This window comes from Penicillium coprophilum, assembly GCF_028826855.1.
Source record: "Penicillium coprophilum strain IBT 35676 chromosome Unknown utg000006l_segment0_segment0, whole genome shotgun sequence".
Classification (NCBI taxonomy): domain Eukaryota; kingdom Fungi; phylum Ascomycota; class Eurotiomycetes; order Eurotiales; family Aspergillaceae; genus Penicillium; species Penicillium coprophilum.
The window spans coordinates 1,584,989-1,605,941 of record NW_026622725.1 but is presented as its reverse complement, the minus strand read 5'-3'; the positions used below and the strand labels follow the sequence as shown (position 1 = coordinate 1,605,941).

General features: G+C 49.3%; 10 protein-coding genes across 10 annotated transcripts; 6 read left to right on the top strand and 4 right to left on the bottom strand.

Annotated features, from left to right (window-relative positions):
• Positions 1 to 99: 99 nt before the first annotated feature.
• On the bottom strand, positions 100 to 1,848 carry N7500_009554 (M20 family dipeptidase; the record flags this gene model as incomplete). Its single annotated transcript, XM_056680693.1, has 5 exons — positions 100 to 283; positions 341 to 1,458; positions 1,505 to 1,572; positions 1,621 to 1,652; positions 1,703 to 1,848. 5 exons carry the CDS (start codon positions 1,846 to 1,848, stop codon positions 100 to 102), a joined length of 1,548 nt encoding a protein of 515 aa, XP_056528075.1.
• Positions 1,849 to 2,167: 319 nt separating this feature from the next.
• On the bottom strand, positions 2,168 to 2,767 carry N7500_009553 (mitochondrial 54S ribosomal protein mL58; the record flags this gene model as incomplete). Its single annotated transcript, XM_056680692.1, has 1 exon — positions 2,168 to 2,767. The coding sequence occupies one exon, from the start codon at positions 2,765 to 2,767 to the stop codon at positions 2,168 to 2,170; it is 600 nt and encodes a 199-aa protein (XP_056528074.1).
• Positions 2,768 to 3,197: 430 nt separating this feature from the next.
• Positions 3,198 to 4,112, top strand: N7500_009552 (uncharacterized protein; the record flags this gene model as incomplete). The annotated part of the gene is made up of 1 exon (XM_056680691.1): positions 3,198 to 4,112. The coding sequence occupies one exon, from the start codon at positions 3,198 to 3,200 to the stop codon at positions 4,110 to 4,112; it is 915 nt and encodes a 304-aa protein (XP_056528073.1).
• A 190-nt stretch (positions 4,113 to 4,302) lies between these two features.
• On the bottom strand, positions 4,303 to 6,280 carry N7500_009551 (cystathionine gamma-synthase; the record flags this gene model as incomplete). Its single annotated transcript, XM_056680690.1, has 5 exons — positions 4,303 to 4,431; positions 4,481 to 4,523; positions 4,570 to 4,753; positions 4,802 to 6,185; positions 6,236 to 6,280. The coding sequence occupies 5 exons, from the start codon at positions 6,278 to 6,280 to the stop codon at positions 4,303 to 4,305; spliced, it is 1,785 nt and encodes a 594-aa protein (XP_056528072.1).
• A 258-nt stretch (positions 6,281 to 6,538) lies between these two features.
• Positions 6,539 to 9,754, top strand: N7500_009550 (rRNA-processing protein UTP22; the record flags this gene model as incomplete). The annotated part of the gene is made up of 1 exon (XM_056680689.1): positions 6,539 to 9,754. One exon carries the CDS (start codon positions 6,539 to 6,541, stop codon positions 9,752 to 9,754), a length of 3,216 nt encoding a protein of 1,071 aa, XP_056528071.1.
• Positions 9,755 to 10,037: 283 nt separating this feature from the next.
• N7500_009549 (uncharacterized protein) lies at positions 10,038 to 11,171 on the top strand (the record flags this gene model as incomplete). The annotated part of the gene is made up of 1 exon (XM_056680688.1): positions 10,038 to 11,171. One exon carries the CDS (start codon positions 10,038 to 10,040, stop codon positions 11,169 to 11,171), a length of 1,134 nt encoding a protein of 377 aa, XP_056528070.1.
• Positions 11,172 to 11,550: 379 nt separating this feature from the next.
• lreA (uncharacterized protein) lies at positions 11,551 to 14,334 on the bottom strand (the record flags this gene model as incomplete). The annotated part of the gene is made up of 5 exons (XM_056680687.1): positions 11,551 to 12,198; positions 12,246 to 13,003; positions 13,060 to 13,498; positions 13,557 to 13,651; positions 13,728 to 14,334. The coding sequence occupies 5 exons, from the start codon at positions 14,332 to 14,334 to the stop codon at positions 11,551 to 11,553; spliced, it is 2,547 nt and encodes an 848-aa protein (XP_056528069.1).
• Positions 14,335 to 15,138: 804 nt separating this feature from the next.
• N7500_009547 (putative RAS small monomeric GTPase) lies at positions 15,139 to 16,043 on the top strand (the record flags this gene model as incomplete). The annotated part of the gene is made up of 4 exons (XM_056680686.1): positions 15,139 to 15,170; positions 15,228 to 15,244; positions 15,294 to 15,728; positions 15,778 to 16,043. The coding sequence occupies 4 exons, from the start codon at positions 15,139 to 15,141 to the stop codon at positions 16,041 to 16,043; spliced, it is 750 nt and encodes a 249-aa protein (XP_056528068.1).
• Positions 16,044 to 17,214: 1,171 nt separating this feature from the next.
• N7500_009546 (Zn(II)2Cys6 transcription factor domain-containing protein) lies at positions 17,215 to 18,237 on the top strand (the record flags this gene model as incomplete). The annotated part of the gene is made up of 3 exons (XM_056680685.1): positions 17,215 to 17,319; positions 17,358 to 17,473; positions 17,559 to 18,237. 3 exons carry the CDS (start codon positions 17,215 to 17,217, stop codon positions 18,235 to 18,237), a joined length of 900 nt encoding a protein of 299 aa, XP_056528067.1.
• Positions 18,238 to 19,407: 1,170 nt separating this feature from the next.
• N7500_009545 (aldose epimerase family protein) lies at positions 19,408 to 20,493 on the top strand (the record flags this gene model as incomplete). The annotated part of the gene is made up of 2 exons (XM_056680684.1): positions 19,408 to 19,898; positions 19,995 to 20,493. 2 exons carry the CDS (start codon positions 19,408 to 19,410, stop codon positions 20,491 to 20,493), a joined length of 990 nt encoding a protein of 329 aa, XP_056528066.1.
• Between the last annotated feature and the right edge of the window lie 460 nt (positions 20,494 to 20,953).

Sequence of the window (20,953 nt, the reverse complement as noted above, 5' to 3'; positions counted from 1 at the left end):
TATGACACATATGTTGTGCCAAGTGTTACTGATAAAAGGACTTGTATTTTGGTAAGAAAAATATTGAAATTGAAGAAAATCGAGTCGATGATTATATATTTATGAAGAGGTAGCCTCCTCTGCAACGTAGTGCAGATAAGCTCCCAGCAGCTTAGTTCCCTCAATGTAATTTCTCTTGTCAAGCTTCTCGTTGACAGAGTGGGCAGCATCAGTCGAGCTTCCCATGGGGAGGAGCAAGACGTTCTTGCCGGTGGCTTGCTCAAAGGTCAGTGTGACAGGAATACTATCAATGGTTAGCTATGAGAAAAAAAAAAGATTCAATGGAAAAAGAGAGTCATACCTTCCACCCTCGCGGGTCATATCGGGCTCAACGCCGAAGACCTGCTGAACAGCCTTGCTGGCAGCCGAGAAGTTCCAGTGTTTGGGGCTGGCAACCCACCACTTGCCATCGTGCTGCAGCCAAACATCCATAGTGTTCTTGCTGTTCAACTTGGCAAACTCAGCCTTGATGTGGTCGAAGACCAGCTTGTTCACATCGGCGCTCTCCATGTTTGGCACGGTACGGATGGAGAATTTACCAATGACCTTGGCGGGAATGACCGTCTTAGCACCGGGAGCCGAGTAGGCGCCCTCAATACCGTGAATGGACAAAGAGGGGTAACGCCATCTGGCCATCAGAGTACGTTCCTTTGTAGGGTGGATACCTGTCTCGGAACCCAATGACTCGTGGAGGTTATCCATAGAGTAGCTGATGTTTCCATAGAGAGTCTGCTCCTCCTCAGTCAGGGGAGCCACCAGATCCATGAGACCCGGAATGAGAATGTTACCCTGGGTGTCAACTAGCTTGGACAATACGTTAACCATATCAGTCATAGGCTCATGGGCAGAGCCACCAAAGACACCACTGTGCAGGTCTTGAGCGGGACCCGAAATGCTGATGGAGTAGTAGTTGCAGCCACGCAGACCGTAGGTGAGGCAGGGCTTCTCAGTGCCAAGCCAGTAGTTATCAGAGATACAGACGGCGTCTGTATCCTTAAAGTACTGCTTGCTCTCGGCCTGAATGAAGTCATCCAGACCCTCAGATCCGTACTCCTCCATTCCCTCGAAGCAGCACAACAAGTTGACAGGGAACTCGATACCAGCCTTGCGGTGGGCATCGATGACATTGAGCCAGCCCAGAACGGGACCCTTATCATCGGTAGAGCCACGGCCATACATCCGATCCTTCTCATCAATTGTCAACTCAAAGGGCTCGGTGGCCCAGCCATCTTCCTTCAAAGCAGGTTGTACGTCGTAGTGTCCGTAGACTAGAATGGTGCGCTTGTTCTTATCATTACCATATCTCGCAACCACCACAGGTGGGAGCTCTAGGTGCTCCTTGCCAGGCTGCTTGCCCAATGGTCGTTGTTCGACCTCGGCTCCAAGAGCCGTGAGCTCATCGGCAAGGAATTGGCCCATCTGGAAAGATTAGACCCTGTCTTTGTATATCTGCTGGTAAACTCACGCGGAACACATCTGGTCGGTTCTCATCTTGAGCTGAGATAGATGGGATCGCAACCGCCTTCCGTAGACCTTGACCAAAATCAGCGAGAACCTAGAGCACACCAGCATTTCACATACGCTCGATGAAATCGTTAGACGAGTCGTCGACTCTGTTGACTGTCAGTCTCTCGTTTCTAACAATAGCAGATAGCATACTCACTGCTTGAAAAAGGGCTCCAACTGGGGTGCCATTTTGGAATCACTGATATGGCCGTAGAAGAGAGAAGATGAAGAAACAAATCGAGAAGAGAAACGAGAAGGAAACCGAGAGGGAAAAGATCTGAAAAGACGAGGAAAGAGGGGCATTGCCGTCTTTGCCCTGAGGTAACCGGGAGAGTCTAGGTGAATTATCACGTAATTTTTTTTTTTTTTTGGTCCTATCACACAGTCGAGATGCTACAAGGGGGTAGATTAGTTGCTTAGAACTGAGACATAGAGATTTCTACATTTTACACTTGGATTTATAGAGATATAGATATACACACCGAATATATATATATACACCCAATTTGATGCTGATTCGAAAGAGTAAAAAATTTGGTATGGAATACATAAACAATGCTGGAAATAAGCTAGAATACATGGTTTTTCTTTACAACGCAGACCCCCCTTGAGATCTCGAACACTATGCATCTCGTCCCCAAGCCTCCCGCCGCAGTTCGCGGTCTTCTCTAGCCATACGGCGCTTGGGACCCCATCGTGATTGCACGGCCTCCAAGATCCGAGCCTGGATCTCTCTCTTCTCTGGGCTTGCCTGGCAAACCATGGCAATAAAAACAGGCGAGCAGTCAAAACGTTTGGCAAGCTTGTTTCGGCTCCAGGTCATGGGATCATTCATGCGGAGATTGCGGATTTCTTCAATGTCGGAAGGAGTGAGGTGATATTTTCTTTCGGGCATAGACTTGTAGACACCGGGAAGATCATCGGCATTAGAGGTCACGGTGGAAGAAAGGATGGATGCTTTCCGAACGTCATCGGCAGGCAAGAATTTAGATGGGGTGTGGTAGGCATTTGGAGCACTGGAGGGCGGGTTGTGGATAATGTGGTCGTGATCCAGGTTAGAAGGGTCAAATGAGGAGTCTGGCTTCACACGTAGTCGCTGCTTAGTTCGTCGGTATGAAGATTGGTTTCGGCGAAATCCTACTGCCAGAGAATCCGACAAGGAGGGAACAAGGAATGGCAATGTGATCAATGGCCGCTTCGTCGCGGCAAGGAAGGTCGCCATTGCTCTGGTCAATTGGAAGGAAGAAATTGATCAGAGACTAGAATAAGCGAAAAGAAACCGTCAGTCAAAGTTGATATACAGTATTGATGATGGGGTACTGACCTAAAGGTAAGACTGAACTTGGGGTTGAAGGACTCGTGTTGGCATCTCTCGCGCTTCGAACCCGAACTTTTTCCCCTGGTCTCGTGACCTCCCCTTGGCCCGTATTGACAATACCGTATTTAAATGTATCCAGTACTTTTGATATGTTTTGGACAACCAGTATAAACTGAAGTACCGAATACAAGTATCTACCCCAAGTACGTTAGTACGTTGGGGCCCATCACCTGGCCCCGAGATCTCGTGTGTCTCATGTCATCGCTGAGACTCTTTGACTAACTTCCATTTACCCAACTTTCTTGATGACCGGATTTTGATAGTTCATCTTACCATGTCGGACTCTACAGTTCAGACGGATCAGAAGCCAAACGCGGTTGGGGCGAGTACACGAGCCCCGAAGCCTGCTGCATTCACATGGGGCAAGAATCAAATCCACACAGGCTGCATATCACCTGTAAGATCGTCTGAAGCCTTGCAAGCATCAAATGATTCGACCAAATACATGAGACATCCCTCATCACCCGAAAGCTCATCGTATCTGCCGCCCCGTATACACTCCCCCGCATCTCAGATATTCGAACGAGATGTGCAGGAAGATATGGTGTCAGCACAGGCGTCGCCGTCAATACCAGCGCATATTCGAACCGATAACTATATTCCACCTGCCCTAGAGGCATCCTCGGCCGCGATCACAGACGATCGCCTCGATCCAGATTCGGTCGAGATTGTCACGCATAGCCTACATCAGGCAGCGGGTGGTGCGTCGGGGGAACAATCAATGTCATCATCAGGCATCGATCATCTCTTAGGCCAGGCTGATGCAGATGACCTCTCATCCAGTCATAGAGCACTGGACATGACAGATGTACGTCGGTTGAGTTTTATTTCTTTTGCCGACGTTGTGAACGCCGAGCATGCAGAGTCAAATGAAGCTCACCCTGGCGCATCATCTCGGGAGCGCCTAGGAGATCTCAACCAATCCCCGTCTCCATTGCGCTCTCCGTCTTCTTCGCATGGACTTGGGACTTCCCCGCCAACAAGCACTGCGACCTCCTTCAGAGGGCCTGATATGTCTCCCACTCGGTTCCCTACTACTGCCCAAAGTCCAGTCTCTTCCAGTTTTGGAGGAGACCTTAATGTAGAAACCATGCGACAGGCTTTGAGAAAGACTGCCAGTGGAGACCTGGGCGTTACAAGCCAGGCTGTGAGTATCATAGGAGATGATTCGCTAGATCGTACGTTATAGCAGGTCAAACTGCTTCTGTTTGGCGTTGGGCAGTGAAGGGCACGGAGCAGAATCTCGTTTTCTTGAAGCATAGTGTGATAAGCTAAGATATTCTGCTTCATATTGTGTGATATATTTCAATTTACGGATTTGAATATCCCAGAAACAGAGTGTAGAATGCACAGGCCAGCTTTGATTGAATTGGGGTAGACTATGCACTTGCCTGCCGAACACTTTGCACTGCGTCCAAAGCCTGTTGCACCCTGGCACGCAGATCGGTCACCTCTTCTAATCCAACACTGATTCTTACTAGATCCGGATCAACGCTGAAGGACCTCGCCTGACATATGTTAGCTATGGCCTGGTCAACATGCGAGCGGTGTATATACCCAGTCTAATTCACCATAATGAGCCAGGAGGACGTACGGAGAGCTGAAAAATTAGCAAAACCTAAGACAAAGGGGGCCTGCATACTCACCTCAACGTGAAATTAGTCCCAAGACTGGGTCCCTTCAAAACCTCGATGGTGTCAAAAAAGGCAATCGCCTCGGCCTGAGAGTGGAATGTGACAGAGAAGAGACCACCATAACCACCTTTGGCATTGCGGAGGCTGTCATATAGTGGTTTCGTGGGGCTGTATTTTGGGTAGTAAACTTCTTTCACTGTGAAATTGTTAGTACAGCTCTTATTCGAAGGAGATGAATACTTACCTAGCGGGGACTCCTTCAACATAGCTGTAATGTTCTCAGAGGTAGAATTGATCTGTTCAATGCGAGGAATAAAATCACGGCTGTTTCTTTCTAGGAACACGGCATCCTCTGCCCAGTAGATATCTTCGTAGTCCCGGGTATAAGTTTCCTTGATGGCTGCATAATACTGTGCGTGAGGGTTGAGCACAGCACTTCCTCCCATGACATTGCTATCTCCGCTGAAAATTTTGGTCAAGCTGCTGACAACTATGTCTGCTAGGGGCAAGACGTTGATGTTCAAAAAGTTGCTGATGGTTTCGTCAACCACCACGGCAAAGCCATACTGGTCTGCCAAAGCGCGAATCCGTTTGAGGTCCGGTGTTTTGAGCAGAGGGTTACCTGGTGCCTCCGTAAAAAGCCCAAGGAAACGCTCACCCGCCTTCAGTCGAGATTCTAGATCATCCAGATCTTCCGAGGAGCCGTGACCATAGAATACGCAACCTGGTCCCCACTTTTGAAGGATCTTCAATGTATCCGTGTATGGGAACCCGAAACAGATTGACGGCAAATCACCTCTAGTAGCCAGCAAGGCTTGGTGCGCATGAAAGATGGCGCTCATGCCCGAAGGGTAAAGAAGGACATCATCTTCAGAAATGCCGGCGACTCGCCCTTCCGATGAAGCTGCCTCTAAGGCCTCTGGTAGTTCAGCATCAGCTGTCAGGACACCCGCAATACGTTTGCGAACAGCTAGCTTGGCTTGGTTGGCGAGAGAAGTGCTGAGGTTTCGGCCAAACCTCTCCTCAATAAATTGAGCATAGTCTCGACCGTCTTCGGTGTTTGATTTGGGAGGAGATTCCCCAACAGAGCCTTTTCTAGCTCCACTGATGCTTTGGTATCTGCGGGGCCCCTTGCAAGGTCGCTGCGAGATTGACTCCGCAGTAGCAAAACCTTTGTCTTCCACCAAGAACCCATCCTCCAATGCTCCAAGGCAGAACTCACCTCGTCGACTGGAGATGCCATTGCCCGAGTGTTGCCATACTTGTTTGGTAATGGATGCGAATTCTTTTGGGTAAATGACACACGACAGGGAAGACGTCACCGTTGATCCGGCTTCGGTATGTGGTGATGGGACGAAGTTGACAATCCGTGTTTTGTATGCCTGGTCTGCGGGGATCTTGCTAAGCAAAAAGGAGTGACAGATGTGCGCTGCCTTCACGGATGCGAATAGGGTTGCAGACTCGAGGTTGGGGTCACCAACTCGGCGAACAATCTCCTGGGCGAGCTTTTGAATAATAGGATGAACGAAGAATCGAGGATAACCACATTGCATCTTCTTTATAACCCAATCTTCCCCCTCTTCGTAGCCGACATTTTCCCGCCACGTCGGAAGCGATACACTGACGGCCTTGTAAATGTTAGAAGAGTCATGGAGGGGTTGCAAGGAGTTAATCATACATGGTCAGTGTTTGGAGGCACAGGTCCTCCCAAACCCTGCAACATTTTCAATTGAAATTAGAAATCAAGAGGCAAAAACAATCTCGATCAGAATACTTGTTTCAAAACGAGAAAGAAAGAGAGAGAAAAAAAGAGAGGTTCTAAGGTTATTAATGATGCCATAGCTCTCTCCACTGCGATTTCGGCGATGCTCCGGGTACCTGATAAATTACGAGTGAGTCAGCAATACAGTACCAGATACAATACCGTTATCGCTCAAAAAAAAATCTCGGCCTCTACAGTAACAACTGCTACGCCTACGAAATGTCGGACCACACATCCAAACGCAGAAAGCTCAGTCCTTCCCCGGAGAATGCTGCTACTAGCTCTTCAACGAAACAGACATCGAAAGTGACCGAGAAGCGAAACCCGACTCGAGGCAAAGATGAGCGTTCCGCAGAGCTTGCAATGGCCAGCGGCTTTTACAAGTCCAGTTTCTTCAAGCTGCAGATGGACGATCTGCTGGCAGGATTGAGACCTAATTACAGCAAGCAAGTCTCAAATGTCCAAGAAACATTACACCAGATCAAAACTGCCATTGAAGGCCTGCCCGAAAAGTCTCCGCAATCTGTCCCCGATGTCGAGAAGGAGCTACGTGCTTCTGGGCTGGCGGTTCCATGGCCTGAGCCTCGGCCGAGCAAGGATGTGAAGTACAGCATGGCATATGCAAAGCCAGCGAATATCAACGTGGTAGGTAGCTTTGCGCTAAAGACAGGTGCCCGCACTTTGGAGTCGCGCCCAATTGATCTGGCAGTCACCATGCCAAGCTCGCTCTTCCAGGAGAAGGATTATGTCAACTTCAGATACTTCCACAAGCGAGCCTACTATATCGCGTGCGTGGCCGCTGGAATTCAAGACACCGCAAACACCCTCGGGTTTGATCTCAAATTTGCCCTTCAAGATGGAGACAGTCTCCGTCCTCTCATCTTTTTGGAACCGCGTAAAACCGAATCGTCTAAGCCTACAATCCGAATTCTGACCGCAATCGACCCCACGTTGTTCCCGATTACAAGGACGCTTCCCATGAAAAGCAATATTCGCCAGGGCTCGAATAACTCGGAGATCGGCGAACCGACCTCGTATTACAATGCCAGCCTCCGTTCAGATGCCACAGTCTCTCTCTACCACAAGGCTATCTACTCTGCCTCCAAGAAGTGTGAGTCTTTTAGCGATGCTTGCATTCTTGGCCGCACTTGGCTGCAACAACGTGGCTTCCATACCCCCTTCCAGAATGGAGGCTTTGGTGGTTTCGAATGGACTGTCCTCCTGTCCTTGCTGTTCGAGGGCGGTGGTCCAGCTGGACAACCGATTCTGCTACCATCATACAGCTGCTACCAGATCTTCAAGGCTACCATCCAGTTTTTGGCCGGCAGGGACTTGACCACTCCTCTATTCTTTGGCCAAGTGGTCCCAGTTCCTTCCGGAGTGCCTGTTGTCTTTGATGGCCGCAGAGGGTTGAACATTCTTTACAAAATGACGCCTTGGTCATACACAACACTGCGTCATGAAGCCGCCATCACCCTCAAGATGCTCAATGAATCACGAGAGGACAACTTCGATAATGTTTTCATTCTAAAGGTTAACGAACCAGCCCTCAGATTTGACCGCTTGATCTCATTCCCCAAGTCATTTAATGGAGACACGCTTCGGGCTCTTCGCGAACAGCATGCTTTGTTTAATGTTCTTTCCCGGTCTCTAGGAGACAGAGTCAAACTTGTCTCTATAGTGAGCCACGCCATTGGCCCGTGGTCAGTCAAATCCAAGCAGCCCAAACGTTCGAGCGAAGGTGTCTCTGTAGGACTGTTGTTGAATGCTGAAAATGTCGGACGAATTGTCGACCACGGTCCGGCTGCGGAAGAAAAAGAAGAGTCTGCTTCGTTCCAAGCGTTCTGGGGTGAAAAGTCGGAGCTTCGACGATTCAAGGATGGCAGCATCCTGGAAAGTCTTGTGTGGTCTGATGAATCGGAGACATCTATCCTCTATCAGATTCTAGAGTACATACTCCAACGGCACTTCAAGATCACCACTGATGATTTCGAATTCGTTGGTGATGAATACGACGAGCTTCTCAAAGAGAATGGCGATGGCATTCTGGCATACTCTAGCCCTGCTTTCCAGTCAATCAACGATGCGTTTAAGGAACTTGAGAAGTCTATTCGTGGCATGGATGAAGTGCCACTGGAGGTTCGTCACTTGGCCCCGGCCAGTTCGCTTCTTCGTTATACCTCTCTCCGGCCAACGGGAGCCACCGACGTTGTTCTTCAGTTTGAAAGCTCCTCACGATGGCCCGATGACTTCGCCGCTATCCAAATGACCAAGGTCGCGTTCCTATTAAAGATTGGAGACTCTCTGGAATCATCGGGTGCTGCCTCGTCTTGCCGTGTAGGCCTCGAAAACGAATCGAGCAAGGTGATCAACAATGCGTTTTTGGAAATCTCCCATTCCTCTGGCGTGTTGTTCCGGTTGAGGATTCACCACGAGCGTGAACAAACTTTACTCGAGCGCAATCTCAAGGACCGAAATCTAAGTCCCCGGGAACGAGAAGAGGCTGCCTATGCCCTCTTCGCCTACAAGAAAACGTTTGTCCAAACTCCACGCTTGACACAGGCACTCCGAAGTCTGTGCACACGATTCCCCTTGTTGTCGCCCACCATTCGTCTTACCAAATTATGGTTTAATTCTCACCTATTCACTGCCCAAATCAGCGACGAGCTGATTGAATTGCTGGTAATTCGCACCTTCACCCAACCTAACCCCTGGGAATGTCCTTCGTCTGTCATGACCGGATTCCTGAGGACTCTGCATTCCCTCTCTCGGTGGGATTGGCAGCAGGAGCCATTCGTTGTTGACCTGGGAGGTGAACTGACCCCACAAGTGACGGAAAATATTCGCACTCGCTTCACAGCCTGGCGCAGTATCGACCCTGCGATGAACAGTCTGGCCCTTTTCGTCGCCTCCGACCTCGATACTGAAGGAGTGACCTGGACCCAATACGAGATGCCCTCCAAGGTTGTGGCTGCTCGTATGTCCAGCCTGGCCAAAGCAGCAGTGAGCCTACTACGAAGCAAGACCCACGATATGGATGTTTCCGAGCTGTTTGATACCTCGCTTGCTCCATATGATTTTGTCATTCATCTTCGCCCAAAGCTCTTTGGCAGTTCCTCGGCACCCAAGTACAAGAACTTGGCCGAACCCCGTCTTGGAATGATGCAGACCATCAAGTCGTTTGTCTGTGATGTCCAAGCCTGCTACAGCCAGAGTATTCTACTCTTCCATGGAGACGATCGTTGTGCGGTGATTGCTGGCCTATGGAACCCGCAGACCCTGAAGTCGCGAACCTGGAACCTGAAGACGGCGTATTCGACCGCCCCAGGTGACACGGAGGGTGAAGTCGTGATCAATCAGACTGCCATTCTCAATGAGATTGCGCGGTTGGGCAATGGACTCATTGAAAACATTGAGGTCCGCGGAGAGGAATAGATCTTGTCTTGGATTCAAGATGTACATTACTCTACAAAATATTTCGAGCATATATAGAGCATTACGAATTCCGTTTTTTTCTTCAATCCACTTGGAACGACGAGAGGTATATGACGATCAGACTCTTAGCTTCCAGTACTATAGTGGTGTCGTAGGTGATACACCGACGCTCTTAATCCCTGAACGTCGAGTGTGTATCTTGATATTGATGCCTAAGGTGTCGATCGCTGATAAACATGTGCAACAAACAGCCTTGCATTCATCTTTTCTCACCACCTCAACAATGGCTGGCATAACTCGGGGCCAACGAGTCCTCCATACTCGATTCCAGTCTTGGAATCACTTGTATTTCCACCCCCAATCTCAACTGCCCATTTGCGCGCAATCCCAGCTCTTCTCAACCTCCGCTCCGAACCAGCAATTTCGCCGAGCCTCCCCGTCACCACCCCCTACAACAACCGTCTCAATTCCCTCCAAAACGGAAATAAATGCCCCAACCAGCACTCATCCTGCCCCTCTCACAACCCCACCCCCCTTAAACCCCTCCGCAGGCGCAGCAGATAAACTAAAACGTTACGTCGAATTCGGCCGCGCATATGTGACTTTCTACAAGACGGGCTTGAAACATGTCTATCACAACTATCGTGCCTCACTCCCTCTACGGAGAAAACTAGGCCTACCCGCCTATATACCTGTATCACCGCCGCGGACAAGCACACACAACAACCGCGGCGCGCCATCCATAACACAAGAATCCAAGCTCGGCCGCGCGCAGTTCCAGCTCGTCCGCCGCTCAGCTCGTGATGTCCGCCGCATGATTCCCTTCACTTTAATCCTGATCGTCTGCGGCGAGTTCACACCCCTGATCGTCCCGATTTTCGGCTCTGCCATTACGCCCGCGACGTGTCGTGTGCCCTCACAGGTGGAGAAGGAACGAGTTGCGGCTACAGTGCGCAAACTGGCGGCGCTGGATGCGTTTGTGGCTGAGAATAAAGATCGGTCTGTGCATTTGCTCAAAGCAGGCAGCGAGAAGCAGTTGGCCCTTCTTGCTAGGTCTTTTGCTGACCCTGTCTGGGTCGCCGGTGCGAGCTCCGCTGATGTCTTGCGTGCCTGTGCTGTTTTTGGTCTGGTTAAACGTCATGACAAGACTGCGGGCGAGTCGCTTGCTGGTTTGATTTACCGGCCTCGGTTGGCGCGGTACGTCGAGTACCTGGCTATTGACGATGAAATGATTCGTGCTGGTAAAGGAGTTTCGGCCATGAATGCTACCGAGGTGCGGATTGCGGTTGAGGAACGTGGTGGTCTAGACGTGTCTTCTGGTACTCAAGACCGGAGACGGGTGGAGGAATTGGAGAGGCGCTGGTTGGAGCAGTGGTTGACTGTTCGTGGAAACACTCCCAAGTCCAAGAAGCTGTAAGGGTTTTTTCAAAAAAGCTAGACTAGAGGTCTCTCCGTGCACTGTAGATGTTCCTTGGAGATCTTTTGTATTATATCTAACATTTCAACTCATGAAAGAGCTGTGTTTGGCTATCATTAAGAGCCATAGAGCCTACGGTCTTGGCCTAGTATAATTCATCTAGATTCAATTTATAAGACTATCAAAACAAGACGCGTACGAAATAAGAGTCCAGACGCTCAAATGTACCACATGGTACCACATGGGAATCTCGACGGTCAAACGGAAGGGGTATCAAGAAACCAGCCCTCCAAGCGGAGGATATCAATTTCGGAAAAAAAAAAAAAAAAAAAAAAAAAAACACATGAGCCAGCGACTCACAAAGTTGATCTACTCAACATCAGTCAACTATAACAGATGAAGAAGCCGCAGCCTGCGCCTGCGCCTGGCTACGGACTTGCTTCGCCCACCGCAGACCGCAGCTATTGCAAAGATCCCGGTTTCCACTCGGACCACGCCGCCACTCGGGGGTGTTCTTTGTGCTGCACATAGCGCAAAATTTCTCGACTGCCATAGCGCTTTGCTTGCGCTTGCGCTTCCTACGACGAGCCAATAGGCGTTGCAATTCATCGGCCAGAGTGCGATTCTGCTTTTCTAGCTCACGTAGCTCGATCTGCCAGCTCGATCCGCGTGTGGGATTGAGCTCTGTGAAGAAGGTTGCTGGATAATCAGAGGGTGAAATGCTGCGGTTGCCAGTGGGTAGACCGTTGAGGCCGATGAGATTTGATAGATCGGGCATGCGTTGGCCAAGAGCGCCGTACTGGCGGGGCGGGGCTGGGTCATCAACTGTGAGCGTTGCGTTGCGTGCGGTTCCGGTGAGCATACCGAGACTTTTGTCTTCGGCGGCTGAGATTGCGGTGGCGGATGGAGAGAAAGACCGAGCAAATCGAATCTGGGCGACGAGGAAGGTTGGTTTGATTCCCTTCTCTGCGTCGCCGGTGTACAATGTGGTATGTGCTAATAGGGCGTGGCCTTTCTTATGCCACATCTGGTGTTTGAATGAGGGGGTTCATCCGTCTCTTTGCCACCTGTAACGGTGGCCATGCCAGCTCCTTGTCCTCGACAGGCTACCTCCAGGGCTTGTGTGATCGTAGCGGTGCCACCAGTCTCGGGTTCCATGATCTCTTGAATGCCTTTACCGATGAGATCGTCAGGCGAGCGACCGAGCACTGGCTTCACCTTGCTCGTAACGAACAGAATGACTCCAGACAAAGAAATTTTGGCCCAAACGTCATTCTCGGCGAGCGCGGCGGATGAGCCCAGGCGAGCAATCTGATCCAAGCTGTAAACGGGTCGTGGGCGGCCAGTCATGACAAGATGCCTCCGGCCCTGGTTCGGATCGATGTGCCACGCGCCATGACTCTCGAACCACATATATCCTCTGTGCTTTTGCCTGATGCGATACACGACACTCACTGGAGCTGTTGTCGTGCTCGCCCGCAAGTCACGGATGACTGGACCAATATCACTGGGGTGGCAGATGGTGGATAGGGTCTTGCCGATCAGCTCGACCGGGTCGTACTCTAGAATCTTCTTGCAAGAGGGCGACAGATACAGGAATTCACCGTTGAATGAAAGCACGTGGATCACATCGTCGGTGTTCTCAACCAAAATGCGATCGAGGTAGTGCCGGTTGACATCATTGCCAGCCGCACTCATGGCGTTGAGAATGGTAGTCACTTCGTCATGACCATATCGTAAACCGAGGTCTGGTCGCGAGGAATAAATCTCTGGTGGCGGAACTATATACTGTGGCAGCTGATCGCGCTGATAGTTAATGCTATAATTACCATCTGTAAAATGTCAGCTTGGAGGGCACACTCGTTACGAGGAATACAGCAAAGCATACCAGGATTTCTTCCCCTCACAGCATCGGGCTTTTCAACCAGATCGACCTGGAATCCGACATAGTACCGATACACATCTGAATCCCACTGGATGGGGATCATGGTGATGAGATTCATGAAGGGCTGTCCACCCTTGCGGTAGTTGATTATACTAGCCTGGATCTCACTGCGGTCGTTGATGGTTGAGCGTAGCCGATGGACGGTCTGTCCATCGACAAAGGTCCGCTTGGTGCCAGCGTTCATCTTGCCGTCTGGTGCTTGAAGAAATCGACAATTCTGGCCAACGATTTCATCTTTGGTATAACCGGTCAATCGTTCAAAGGCCTCTGACACATAGACAATTGGATGATCCTCGATCAAGATATCACACATCACAAAGGCGCATGAGAGATCAACTGCGCCAATGTTAATTTTAGGGTTGGGCCGCATAGCCACACGACCCTGAACAAGGTTATTATATCGTCCAGATACTCTCTCCGTGGGGATAAAAAAGACATACCAAGGCACCTAGCACATCAAAGCCAGTCGTCGAATAGATGCCGGTATGTTCAGTCTTGCCAATCTCGGGTCTTTGAAGCCCCGGCGAGATATCCTCTGTTTTGCGCGTTCCCGCGTCAGTTATACCATGGACCAGAGCCGGCGGAGAGTATCGGACACAGGCACAACTCACTTTTGGCAGTAATGGGCTTCTTGGGCTGGATAGCCACTGGTTGCGATACACGGTACGGCTGGGCAGGCAGGCGGCGCTCCGGATGTTGTCGCTGGACCCGCTGTACCTGCACCTGCGGGCGCGCGGGCGGCCAGTTGCTCGTGCGACCTGAAAAGTCGGAATCCTCGAAATTGGTTGTCGAGTCTGTGTGATCATATAGTTCCTTGCGGGTTGGCGGGGCGAGCAGCTGGGAATAATGGGGCGCCGTCATGGAGGGTGGGAAGGGCGGGTATGTAGACTGAAATGGCGAATGAACGATCTGCGAAGGCATCCCCATGGTGGTGGTCGGGTAAGTCGTTGGAATATGGTAGGCATAGGCGTTGGTGGCATCCATATTCATTGGCATCGAGATACCCGAGGTCGGGATCCCATATGTGGGCATGACATTAGACTGATCTAGGTCCGAAGGCTGTGATCGTGCGAAGTTTGTGAGAGGTAGATCTGCATCTTGGGGTAAGATCGCACTGAAGGTATAATTGCCGTTGGAAAAGGCGGGCATATATGAAGGGTTCGAGGGTTGTGAAGAGGAACCCTGCTCATCGTCATATTCCAAGGTGAAGCTGTCCATATTGATTTAGAATATCCCCAAACAGAGTTCCATCGCGGGATGACGGGACCTGAACAGATGGAAATTCGATCGAAATATAGGTGGACGTGTAGAAAAATCAACGTGTCATTAGAGAGAGAGAGAGAGAAAAAAGAGTGTATGTGAGTGTGTGAGAATGAGAGAGGGAGGAAAAGAGAGGGAAAAAGAAGAGAGTTGATCTCTCCAAAGTCCAAGATGTGTGGAGAAGTACTCGCCACTCTTAGGGGATTTGACATTCCGCATGTTGATCTTATATTTCTATACATTCTATACATATTACTTCTAATTATTCTATTCGATCTATTCGATTGCTTCGATCTTTTCGATCTATTTATTCGATGTATACAATATATATCCTTGGGATTTTTTCTTCTACATTTCCATATATTCTTATGGAATTGGCTGTTAACCCCAAGACCACCTCCATGAGATATATCACAATGACAATTATAGTAATTTATACTAGTAAGCGGAGTATAGACGGAGTAGGGAGGTACTCCGTATGAAGAGAAAGGACAGCAACAAGCACAAAGTACAGATAATAGGCTATATATTGATAACCCCCTATATCTCTCTACATCCACCCTGTCAACTTCTTTTTCCCCTCTCCAAATGTCCGTTCGCCATGGACAAGATCTCAATCACTATCTGCGGCGATGGTGGATGCGGTATGTTGCTTTTATTGTTTCCTGGGAAAATCCTGCCTCCGTGATTCGGTGCCACATTTCCGGGTTGCATGCGATCGAGATCTGATCAGATCGGGATTCAGGCAAATCCTCCATCACCATGCGGCTGGTCCGTAGTCAATGGGTTCACGAGTGAGAATGTCCCCTTGGAACTTTGGAGACGATGACGCTAATATCTCCCTTTTCTAGATATGATCCCACTATCGGTACTGTGCACCCATTTCGGATTCGATTCCCAATTCTAATCGGGCCTAGAGGATTCCTACACCGTCACCCGCCATGTCGATGGCCACCCCTACGTCCTTTCCATCACCGATACTGCTGGCCAGGAGGAGTACCGTGGGGTCTGGAGTGCCTCGACCTTGAACTCAGATGCCTTTCTCCTGGTTTACGATATCACCAACCCCTCGAGTCTTGAAACGCTAGATCATTTCATGGACATGGTCCATATGGAAGCGGAACAACGTGTCGAGAATAACGAACGACTGCACCAGATAGGAAATCAGACTAGGAAGGTAGATGTAGGTCAACTTGAGCGGCCAGTTAAAATCGTTGCGGGCAACAAATGCGATCTCAAGGATGATCGCGCGGTGACCTCCCGGGACGGACTTGAATATGCCCGCAAACACGGCTGCGGCTTTATGGAGACCAGTGCTCGCGAGACGGTCAACATCGAGGAGACCTTTACTCGTATGACATCGTCAACCAGCAAGAGAGTAGTCGGCTAATGACTGGATAGATTTAGTCCGTCGCGTGGTCGAAGCTCGACTCCAACGCCAATCGGGCGCACTTGCTCCCCAGTGCGAGTTGTCGCATCCTCTCCCAACCACTGTAGACGCAAGTGCAGGCACCCGACCCCGACGTCGCGCGTGGGAGTTTCTTCAACACCGGAAGACAACGGAACCAAATGCTCAGGACCAGGAACAAAGTGCACTCCAACCCGACAAACATGGTCACAAGTGCTATCGAGGCGGTCAGCTCTGGTGCTTTCACTGCTCTGGATGAGAGAGTATCCGAGATGTACTCTATACTCTGTAGATTGTACTATAACTGTCCATTTGGGGTTGGTAGGGGGAAGTGGTCTGTAACTGTGCAGTGAAGTTGCCATCATGTCATCAATAGCAACATGGTCAAGTCAACGATCTGAGAGGAATGGAGTCGGAATGTGCCTCCGATGTCATAGAAGTTCCCACGGTTTCAATTTGAGTTGGGAATATAGACATTAGGTCGTCACGTATTTCCGAATGTAGTAAGTATTCTGAGCTAAGCTTCGATGGAACGGGAACGGGACAAACGGGACAAACGGGACAAACGGAACAAACGGGATAAACGGGAGAGAAAGAGAGAGGGAGAGTCGAGAGAATGCAAAAGAGAATACAGAAGAACGGAAGAACAGAAGAACAAAAACAGGATGTATTCTAGACTGGTCTAGCCCATGTCCACTCCAAAGGGAAAAAAAAAAAAGAAAGAAAGAAAGAAAAGGCACAGAGTTCCCCGATTAAGAAATGGTCACGTCATAGACTCTTGAGTCAAGGTCACCTCTTTTTTTTTTTTTTTTTTTTTTGTTTGATCTGGGAGGATTTGTACTGTCAGAGACCTCGGATCGATCCTCGGAATTATAGAAAGTAAGCAAGTCAACACGTTGACCGGCATAAGCTTGCCGATTTGCGGTTTTATACTCTGCCAAGACCGAATTATACAGGATGACTTGTTATACATTAGGGGGAGATAGGCAGGCCGGAAGTATAGTCCATTGAAGTCTCCGAGCTCCGTCAGCCAAATGCCGATTCATCCTGTAATTTTGGAGGTATTTGCACGGTACTGTCATTTTGAATGATCTTCCGATGGTCGATCTTGATTTGTATACGTTCATGACTTGGGGATGAAAAACCCAAAACAGAAAATCAAGGGAAAAATCCCTAAAGAAGAAAAAGTCGGATTCTTTTTTTTCTCCCATTTTTTCAAGTTTTGGTTATAATCGGCACATCTGCCCATGACCTTTGGACTCATTTTGGCTTCGTCCCAAGGATTTACTATCTGCATCCGTCTACTTTATTTGATGACCCTTGAATGATTAACATCATTATATCATTGACCTTTGACGTCGATCCTTCGTCGAAGGTATAGCTGCTTCCAATCTCGCCCTTCTTTCCTTCTCTCTATCTATCATTTCACAATGGCAGCTCGCCAATCAACACCAACGTCGGACTCGCATTCGGATAGCAATGTTCGGAAAAGAGTATGCAAAGCATGCGATCGGTGTCGTCTGAAGAAATCCAAGGTATGTATATATCTAGAGCAGGGTCGCATCGTGGACAGACGCTGATCCCCCAACGGTGTGACGGATCCAGTCCGTGTTCCCGGTGTCGGGCAGATAATGCTATCTGTGTCTTTGGAGAGCGTAAGAAGGCGCATGATAAAGTGTATCCCAAGGGGTAAGCTGAAGCTATCCCCAGAACCGAAAAGAGAACATTCGCCCTAACCCGACGTGTCTTCGATCTAGATACGTTGAGATGCTAGAACAGCAACAATCCTGGCTGGTCCATGGCCTTCAGGAACTATATCGACGCAACATCGAAGGCGAAGGCTGGCCCGGCGAGCAGTTGAAACTCGAACCCAACGGGCACCCCTCACTCACGACCTGCTGATGCGCCTCGGTGCTCTCGACGGCTCCAAGGGTGAACGCTTCGAAGAAAACCCCGAAGCCCTTCAGCAGGATCTCTGGCATACCAATGCCGGCATGCAACGCCAGGAATCCTCCGACGGTGGCTCCGATAGCCCGCAATCACCAGTGGCCCGCTCGCGCTTCTCGTCCGATGCTTTCTCCCAGCATATGCCCCCCACACCCCCGACGTATAGTCCCACGACCCGTGCGCCCATCAAGACCGAGCCTCAACCTCAGATGCCCAACACTCCACAGTTTACCCAACCCATGTCCATGCAAGGGGTGGTCAACCCACTGGCTTTACAGGGTCCACAGCAATGGCCTAGTAACGGCTTCAATCCGTTCGATGAGATGGATCTGATGTCTACGGATTACTCCAATCTGCCATTTGACGATCAACAGTTGTCCCCCATGTTCAATCGCCCGGCACCTATGAACTGCTTGTCTCAAGGATCCTATCTGGATTCCAAGAACGATTATGAGGATTTCAACCAATTCCTCAATCCCAATCCTACGGAGATCACCTCGATTTGAGCCTTTCGTTTCGTTTTCTTTTTCTTTTTCTTTTTTCTAACGCCGTATGACGTGATGCATGTATACTATTACATGTGCTTTCTCTTCTCTTTGGGGCTATTTTCCCCCGCAAGATCTTTTGGGTTCAGGCGCAATTGGGGATAATATTACTTGTACAGTGAACCGGGTTTCGGGGTTTCGGGGTTTCGGGGTTTCGGGGTTTCGGGGGAATTTGGAGTATGGGGGGTGTTTCTATTTTATTTTTTGATTCAAAAGGGCGTCATCTAATTGAAAGGAAATCATATCTTCTAGATCAAAAACCCAAAGATCAAGATCGGAGTAAAATGCCGTCCTATTACGGAAATAATTCGGCCAGCTGATTATTGATCTTTGACTCAGCTTCCATTTCTAATCTCCACTGAGCCATTTTATTTGATTTTTCAAAGTCGCCGAAATCCCGGGTTTCCCTTTACGGGCCAAATGCTCCGACTATATGTCCGGACTATTTGAGATTAGAAACCTCTACGGAGTAGATTATAAATGTATATATTACTCTGCGTATATTAACTTTGATGCGTTATATATCATCGATGTATTCGTATTCGTTTCAACCTCAACCCTCCTTTGCAATCAACATCTTAATATCCAATAATCTTATAATCTTATACGGGATACCTGCTCATTATCAATCCTTGGCCCTTTTTTTTTTTTTTTTTTTCTATGGGCTGACACGAGTCCGGGGTATAGAATCCTTCGGACGCCGGACCTCATCCCCTCCGACCGGATGCTGACTTACCCTAACGCCGACGTGCTATGTCCGCTCTATGCGTAATGTGTAAAGTACCTAAATACCAACTGGATACGTTGATCTTATTTTTGGGAGAGTTTGATATATAGTTTTGAGGATTTGATGGTTTGATAGTCTGATAGTCTGATAGCTTGGAAGTCACGAGTTGAGTTTTACCCTAATTCAACCGGGTTCAAGACTGCTTTAGCCTAATCACCTTGATAAAAATGGAGACCTTCTCAGGGCTATGCCTCTTGAATGTCTTGAAAACATCATTTATGCTAAAGAAGAAAAAAAAATAGGTGTCATCGGTGATTCATCCCGTTGCGGGGTTACAACGTCATGTCGACCCTAAAAAGAGGGAACTTTCCTCTGTGGAAAATCGAATCAAAACTCAACCCATCATGCCCGAATTAGCTGCATTCACCTTCTTGCCTTTGGGCGCCATCATCCAAGAGTTCCGTGTGGGCGGTAAGAATATCGTCTTAGGTTTCCCCACGCAAGAGGATTATGTCAAGCACAACTCCCCGCATTACGGTGCCACCATCGGCCGCGTTGCAAATCGCATCAAGGACGGTCTGATTCAAGATCTGAATGGCCAGAAGATCCAATTGACCCAGAACAACGGTCCCAATGCCCTGCATGGGGGTGAGAAGGGTTGGGGGAAACGTGTTTTTGATGGTCCACATACGGTCCAACGTCACGGTCACGACGCCTTGCTGTTCAAGTACCTCTGCAGAGATGGTGAGGAGGGGTACCCTGGTACTGTCGAGGTACGCGTGTGGTACACCGCCAGCAAGGAGGAGGATGCCAAGACCGTGCTGACGGCCGAGTACGAAGTCGAATTCATTGGCAATGAATGTGAGGAGACGGTCGTCAACCTCACCAACCACAGGTAAAAAATAAAAATATTCTCTAGCCCTCATTGCGCGCAGTGGATGACGACACATCCTAAAATGAGTGCTCTTCCCACTAACACCCTCTCTCACAGCTACTTCAACATCGGCGATGGCCCCGATATTTCGGGCACCACTGCCCAGCTCGCGACAGGGGATTATCTCCCCCTCGATAGCACCGGTATCCCAACCGGTGGGATTGCCAAATTCCCCCGCGATGTGACCACCCCATTCACACTCACCGCAACGGGCGCACACATCGACGACGTCTTCGTGTTGGAGTCTGACCCCAGCAAGATTCCACTGGACACCCGTGGCTTGCCTCTGCGCCGCCTGGCGCAGTTCAGCAATGCAAGCACGGGCCTTCATCTGGAGGTGCACAGCACCGAGCCTGCATTCCAGTTCTACACGGGCAAGTACATCGATGTGCCGTCGATCAATGGTGCGCCGGCGCACCACGAGGGGGCTGGATTCTGTGTGGAACCTAGCCGGTACGTGAATGCGATTAATGAGCCTGAATGGCGGTCCATGGTCCTACTGAAGAAGGGTCAGATCTTTGGTTGCAAGACTCTTTACAAGGCGTGGAAGGATTGAATGTTCATAGAGTATCCACATGAGTGTACCTTGGAGTGTTCTGTTTTTCTTTGACAGTGGAGACAGTGTATTGAACCTCGGCATTATGTCACGGGTTATACGGAGTACACAAATCCCAAAAACCAAATTGCCGAAGCCAACTTCTCCGTAAAATGTCCCGGATCCTCGGCCCGTGTTTTTCGGGTTCCTCTTTTTGTACTTCGTACATACATAGTACCGTACCTAGAACTAGAAAGCTGTTTTCTAAAATGGAACAAACGACGATCTTAGTGTGCCGTGTTCCCGTGTGTTGTATAGACTAACATCTTGATCCACTGGAGTTACGGATATATAACTCAGGCGGTGGCCTATAATTATCGATATGGTACGATAGTCTAATGTATAGTCTAGTTTAGTCCCAATCAATCATATTAATATATCGTTGTTTTTTTTTTTTTTTTGGATTGTTTGAGATTGTTTT